Source organism: Clytia hemisphaerica, unplaced genomic scaffold, assembly GCF_902728285.1.
Source record: "Clytia hemisphaerica strain Z4C2 unplaced genomic scaffold, Clytia hemisphaerica genome assembly, whole genome shotgun sequence".
NCBI lineage: Eukaryota > Metazoa > Cnidaria > Hydrozoa > Leptothecata > Clytiidae > Clytia > Clytia hemisphaerica.
The window spans coordinates 215349-223060 of NW_027104122.1; the positions used below are offsets into that span (position 1 = coordinate 215349).

At 34.3% G+C, this 7712-nt stretch overlaps 1 protein-coding gene and 1 pseudogene across 1 annotated transcript; one reads left to right on the forward strand and one right to left on the reverse strand.

Annotated features, from left to right (window-relative positions):
* The first annotated feature begins 2702 nt into the window (after nucleotides 1–2702).
* Nucleotides 2703–3847, forward strand: LOC136813529 (putative uncharacterized protein DDB_G0274435). The gene has a single exon (XM_067070046.1). It carries the CDS (start codon nucleotides 2723–2725, stop codon nucleotides 3371–3373), a length of 651 nt encoding a protein of 216 aa, XP_066926147.1. The 5' UTR covers nucleotides 2703–2722; the 3' UTR covers nucleotides 3374–3847.
* Nucleotides 3848–4048: 201 nt separating this feature from the next.
* LOC136813530 (uncharacterized) lies at nucleotides 4049–5015 on the reverse strand (annotated as a pseudogene).
* Between the last annotated feature and the right edge of the window lie 2697 nt (nucleotides 5016–7712).

Here is a 7712-nt window from a genome sequence, read left to right on the forward strand (position 1 = left end):
ACCATTATAAAAAGTACTTTCAAACAAATATAAAGAACAGTAAAAATATCTGGAAAGGCGTATACGAATTGATCGAAAGTAAAAAATGCCGTAGTAGCACAACAATATCTCTAAATATTGACGGACAAGTAACATCTGATCCTAAAGTAACAAGCGAGGAATTGAATAAATATTTTACTTCAATAGCCGATAAAATACGTCAAACTATAAATGTTAATAATGAGGAAGCGAACTTTCATCAAACTCTTGTAAATTCACCAATAAATTCTCTGTTTTTCGAGGAGATACAAGCTGAGGAAATCGTAAAAATTATCAATGCTCTTAAACCTAAGGCAAATGGACCATTCAGCATTCCACCAAAAATCTTAAAATCGGTTCTTGGTGAGGTAGCTCAACTCCTTGCTAAAATTTTCAATTTATCAATACAGACAGGCAAGTTCATAACAACTCTTAAAGTAGCAAAAGTAATACCCGTGTATAAAAATAAAGGTTCCCCATACGATCCTAACAACTTTAGACCAATTTCGCTCCTCTCTAATATTGATAAAATTTTTGAAAAATTAATTAAATTCAGAGTTGTAAATTTTCTTAACATTAACAACAGCATCTTCAAAAACCAATTTGGATTCCGTAATAAACACTCTACTTCTCACGCATTAATAAATCTAACAGAAAAAATTCGGTCAAATATTGACAAAGGGTTGTATTCTTGCGGGGTATTCATTGATATTCAAAAAGCTTTCGATACAGTAGATCATGAAATTCTTCTATCAAAACTTCATCACTATGGCATACGTGGCGTTGCGAACCTCTGGTTTCGATCTTACCTGACTGAGAGGAAACAATATGTTTCAATTTCTGGGCATGATTCCTCAAAACGATCTATCAGACACGGAGTCCCCCAGGGCTCTGTCCTAGGGCCTCTACTTTTTCTAATATATATAAATGACATTCCTGAAGCCATTCTGAATAGCGAAACAAACCTCTTTGCTGACGACACCTGTCTTCTCTCTTCCGATTCGAATCTAAATTCACTTGAGACGAAAGTGAATTCTGACTTAATCAGACTCTCCTCTTGGCTTCGTGCCAACAAAATCTCTCTTAATACTACAAAAACTGAGGTTATCCTGTTTAGAAGTAAAAATAAACCTGTACCATATACAATGAATCTCAATCTTGATGGGCATGTCTTGAAATTTTCGAAATGTGTAAAATATCTTGGTCTTTTTCTCGATGAATGTCTAGCGTGGAATTTCCATTTTGATCATTTATCCGCAAAACTTAGAAGGTCAAATGGCATTTTATCCAAACTGCGTCACTTTGTTCCACAGACCATTCTTAAAACTTTATACTATGCTATTTTTCACTCTCATTTGTCATACGCAATAATCGTATGGGGGCAAAGTCTCACTCAAAACTCTAGAATAGGCAAACTTCAAAAAAGATGCGTGCGCATCTTGACTTTTTCAGATTTTAATGCAGAATCTGCTCCTCTTTTCATTAACCTGGATATTCCAACTTTGCCACATACTGTAACAAAGTTCAATATCCGACTCGTACATCAAACTCTCACTAATCTTTCTCCTGAAGCTGTTACGAACATTTTAAACTTCAAAACTCTGTCTCATAATTATCTTACTAGAAATAACGAACTGAAACTTTTGGAGCGCCCAAAAGCCAAAACATTAAACTATGGATTGAAATCGATTAAGTACCAATCTCTTTTAAACTGGAACCAGCTAATATTACATACTAAAATCGATCTACAACCATTATCTGGATATATGATCAAAAAAAAGATAAGCGAGTTCCTTCAAAATTGACCTCTTGCATACCAGAAAAATGAAAGTCCATATAGATATAGAAATACTCTAATTTGATTTATTAAAACAAAAGATTACTTATATAACTATATTTTTTTTTGTCGATAGTTACGTTGAGTTTTTTTTTTTTTTTTTTTTTTTACTTTGTTATTTGGAATATTGTTACTCGAATAGTTATATCAACCCCACAGAAAAAAAATCTGCGTCCAGGTAGCCATTCCATATGATTAGACGGAAACGTCTATTGGATGGACTCCTGGCCTGCCTCCCCTCCCCTAATTTATACAAACTTAAATATGTAAATTTTTAATGACATGCAGGCGAATAAATAAGTTTTGAATTTGAATTGAATTGAGAAAATGATTATCAATTTCAAAGCTCACATATGTATGCGCCATTTTTGCTCCTTATGCGCATGCGTGCCCGGGAATCACCTTTTACAAAAAGTCAGCCTCGTGAAGTCAACTCCTTCAAAACAGTCTTTTTCACGTCGTCCTTCGAAGAAACATGGCTGAAGTAAAATCTGATGAAACTTTGACAAAAAAAACGTAAGTTTTAAGCTGAATCCATTGGAGTTTGATAATTTTCATTTAGAAAATATAATTGCTTGAAAAACTAACCAATTATTTTATATTTTTGGGCATAAATTTTCCAAATTTCAAACCAAAACAAACAGGAATGCCTTTTGCCTTGATTGCTCTTGGATTTGGAAACAAATTGGATATCACTTCTTCGATTTAAATGTGCAACTTTCTGGCTATTTATATACAATCTGAAGAAGGTAAAATGACACAAATTATTGTATATGTAAGCATTAATCAGGCATATGTTTTCACATTTTTAGCATCATGAAATGGGATGATAAGCACGATGTTTTGTTGGGGCATGAGCTCTTATTCATGAAGCCATATAATTTCAAACCTGGTACCAGAGATAGCGGTTCAGCTTGGACAGCAGTTGCAGAAGACTTAAGCAAGGTCACTGAGGTCAAGTTCGATGTGACACAGAAGTCAGTTCGAGACAGAACGAAGATCGCAATAAACAACCACAAACGAAAAATGCGTCAACAAATAGCTGAATCTGGGTCAGTGGAAAATCCAACGGAAATGGACCAGGTATGGGAGGAGATAAGCTCTGAAATGCAAGAAACATCCGAGAAACATGAAGCCACATCCTCCAACAAGAAGAAAGAGGAAGACAAATATAAGGCTGATGCTGAAGCAATTCGTGCTACAGCTATGGAAACACATGCAGAAACAAGGAAGAGGAAAGCAGCTGACGATGGCAGCCCATCATCATCTAAAGGTAACCGCAATACTGGTACTGAGACATTTTCGTTTCTGATGGCAAAACTTGAAACCGATAAGGAAACAAAGGACAAGGAACTAGAAATGAAGAAAATGACTATGGAACGTGAACAACAGCAATTACAACTTTTAATTGAACAACAGAAACAAATACAGGCAAATCAACAACAACAAAACCAAATTTCTTTACAACTTATTCAAGCTTTATCACAAATGAACAATAAAAACCCTTCAAATAAATGAGTTGGTCCTTCTAATGACTTTACGTTGAATTTGGTGGTTCCTTTTTATGACTTTGTACGTTGAAATTGGCTGTGCTTTCTACGACTTCCATTGAAATTGGTGTTGCTTTTTATGACTTGACGTTTGGTGATGCATTTTTTATCACTCTATAATATTGAAGTTGATGTTGCTTATATGATTCTACGTTGAAATTTGTAAGTATTTGACATTTTGAAAAAGCAGGTTATTTTTTGTCTTGTTAAAAAATCAAAATTTATTTTTAATTTTAATTTATTTATTTTTAATAAAACTATGGCAAATAGATTTTTTGTCTTGTTTTCTTTCGTTCTAAAGGAAAATTTGTCTCTATCTACTAGAAGGAATTTGACATTGAATGACTGATGAAAAGAATAATTACAAGTGTATTTGCGTTCCCATTTGTTTATTTGAACTTCAAAGCTGAAAAAATTCATTCAAGTGAAGATATAAGTTGAGTATTTGTAATCAAAACTACATGAAAATAGGTATCAATAATTCTTAGTTCCTGTTTTGCATTCTTGTAGTCTTGTAAATACAGTATAAACCCATGCAATTAAATTAACAGTTAATATTTATTTTTGTTTTTAAACAACATTGCTTTTATCCTTGTAAATAAAACACAACTATTTTAAAATATAATATACATTGCATATTTCATTACTGAAAATAATCCTATACAGTAGGTGGATCTATCCTGAAATATGAGGAAGATTGGGAGCCATACATGCATGTTCTAGCATTTGTCAAAAGAGTGCAAACTATATACATTTTTCCAATAGGGGAAAGTCCGATCTTTAAATTTCGCTTGAAGTCCATAAATTTAAAATAGTTCGTAATTTCACCAAACACCCATTCGACCCCAATTCTGCATTTGCTCATAGCAGTGTTATAATCTTTTTGATCTTGAGTAAGTTGTAACCCTTGAAAAGGTTTTTGTAGTTCTGGTCTCAAAGGATAAGCCAAGTCTCCATAGATGCAAAGTGGGATTTGATTATTTCTTCTTTCTTCAAATTTGTCTCAAACGAGGTAATACGTTCGAATCAGCCAGCATTCCACTGTCATGCCTCCTTCCCTCAATAGGTCCAAATAGATTTGCTACCAAGCCATTAGGGGCAGCAATCGATTGAAATTTGTGTCCATTGTAAACAACTCTTTGTAATTGATTTGGTCTACATATAGGCCTGACTGTTCCGTCAACAAAACCCCAGCAATTATCTAACGGTGCACCAGCCTGATGTATAGCATTTGCAAAGTTTTGTAAATTAGCAGGAGAAAGCCATTGCTGATTGAAATCCGATAGTTTTTGATGATGCATGTTATAAACGAAGTTTGTAATGTCTCCTGTTATCATACATAATTGAGGCTCCGATCTGCCAAATCTAGGGACCATGTCACCAAATCTAATTGGATAAGAGAATCTTTTTAAAAGTATACATAAAGCTTCGATTCCATCGACATGAAGTCTATTTCTGCAGATGAAAGTATCAGGGATTTGTAAAGCTTCTTTGAGCATATAAATATCATTTTTGAAAAATCTGAAATCTGCTTTGCTTTGGTCGTCTGTCAATTTGTCAAGATCAAAACCTTCATAAATCCAATATGGAAAGTCTGGATTCTTTGAACGATTGATATCGTACAATGCAGCAAATTGAAAATCATCAATCATGTCAAAGGCATAACTTAGTACCAGAGCATTTCTCACATCTCTCAAAGCTGGCATTCTGCAAACATTGACTTGATTTTCCTGGAAATGGTTAAAAACTTGTGTTTTTCTTGGAATGAGTATTTTGGATGTTTTCTACGAAAACTTTTCTAAAAATGTAAACAAATATGGCGCATTATAATGGCGGGCTTTTTTTATCGTGGGAAAATAGAAGTCCTCGATGAAAAATTCGTAGGGAGATATAAAAGGAAGACGTTGTTAAAAGGACGCCGCTCGAAACCTTTGGTTCTCACGACGTCTTCTATAGCGGCGTCGTCGATTCGTAAGGTCCCTAGTAGTCCGACACTTTCTAGTCCGACAGTAAAAATGTCCGACGTTGGATTTGACGAATGCGTCAGTATTCCGACAACAATTTTGTCCGACAACGAGTCCAAAATAACATATAAAACGAAATATGAATCGCCGAAGAGGAGGCACATCTTTTATAAGCAACCACGTGCTTATAAAAATCCAAAGTTTCGAATTTGAGGTTGGGCCCCTTAGGTTTTCAAGAGTCAAGAAATTGGATTTAGCTGTTTCTACGATACCCTTCTTTTGGCGGAGGGGGGGGGGAGCGGAATTAAAGTTTGAAAAACCCTTATTCAACATCGACACTCTAAAATCTTTCGTTTTCGGACAAAAGTGACGTCGGAAAAAAGACTCCTAAATTGTAAATATATCTTATAGATTCGGACTATTTTACTGTCGGACTAGAAAGTTTCGAACTAGTGACATGCACCCCTCACGTCAGGACAGTGGCACTTCATGGGTTAACATGGCTGATTTGAATAATATTTTATTGAATTGTAAAATAATGTGTGTTTGATAGTATTTCGATTCCAAATTCTATATTGTTTTTAACTTTATGAAACGACTGTCTTGAAATAATCACATAAACGTGATCATTTGCCTTAAAATTCGAAGACTCTTGAACTTAACAAAGTTACATTTTTGGAGCATTGAAACGAGACAAAAATATTTTGGAAAATTTTAGGAGTTTTATCCACATTGTTTTATGATCTAATATTCCATGGCTTTTTTCTCTTCTCAGGAAACAAAAACATAGAAAAAGAATACACAAAATAGAATTCATGATGCCTATTTGTGCCTTTTGTGGTGAACGAATTTCTCATGAATCATCAATCGATCACTTAATGAAACATAAAGCTGAGGATGACGGGACTGCCGGCTGCCATAAATGTGACAAGCGATTTCGCGGAAATTATGAACATAATAAACATATTAAAGTTGCCCACGAAGGTTTAACATGGTATTGTACGGATTGATCAATTCAAGTCTCAAAACGGGTTGAAGTACCATCAGAAATCAAAACACCTTTCTGGCGTACTACAAAAATGTTGTCATTGCGACTTAAGTTTTACAAGTAATCAAAAACAAATTCTCCATTAAAAAAAAGAACATTCAATTAATCAAGCATTGCAACAACCATTTCGTTTATCCCTGGACTTTGAAAAAGCATGAATCACGTTGTAAAAGTACACCAGGCAAAGACGTCAGAATATGGCTTTGCAGACACTGCTTAAAGAGACACAAAACACTTAAGTACAAAGAACATCATGAAAGTAAATGTACGGTTAAAAGATATAACTATTTTTAGAATGATTTCACAATATGGTGACCAATACATGCCAGACATTGTCAGTTGTCTTAGTTATTCATCCTTGCAAATTTCTTTTTTTCTTGCATTTATAGAAATAATCAGTTTGTTATTTTGATGATTTATATTACGTTTTATATCCAGTATACTTGTATCTTACCCTTTTTTATTGAAGTTGTGCAACTTGTTGAGAAAAAATATATGAGTTGTTGTACCTCCTAATTTTCACTTGCTAGCCACTCGCCTCTATTTTTTACTTATTTGATATTTTTAGGCTAACTTCATTAGATAATTTTCACGCTATTCTGTATAATATTTACGTTAACTAATTCTTTTTATTTACCTTGATATTAAAACATGGTTAAAAAAGAAATCCTGACGTCTTTACTCTTAGTTTGCTTTTTTAATCTCTTTTGCCACCAATAGATTTTGTATAAGTACGTGGGAAACCTTTTGAAACAAAATCCTGCCAAAAGCCTACATCACCTCGTCCGAGAGTGAAATTCTGCCATTTAATCAATTGGGACCATAAATACGAAAAGTTTCTAATAAATGGTCCAAAAGCTTTGAAAAGTTGCTGAGACAAAAAACCTTACCCTCCTCTGTGAAACCCTTCTCCAACAGTGCTTTCTTACAATGTGGATGGCCTCAGCGAGTAGAAACCCTACGATGAATCAAATTGGTACCAAGCCTTAGCTGGAAAGCTATGAAGTAATGTGAGGCTCCATTTCGTGTCTGCCGATAGAGTACTTTAATGGGATAAATTTTCGCGGTGATTAATTTTCGCGGATTTTGCTGATTTGGGTTTCATCCGCGAAAATAAGTCCCATTGGAAATTTGAAAAAGGCCCATTCGCGAAAATTAGTTTCTGCGAAAAATTTGAAATTTTTTTGCAAACCGCAAAATTTCTATTTTTATCGTTTTTTATTTTTTTTCTACATGAGGGCACGCAACCCTCGAAAAAGGTCAAATCCTCGATATGCTTGTTAGCAAAAAATCGT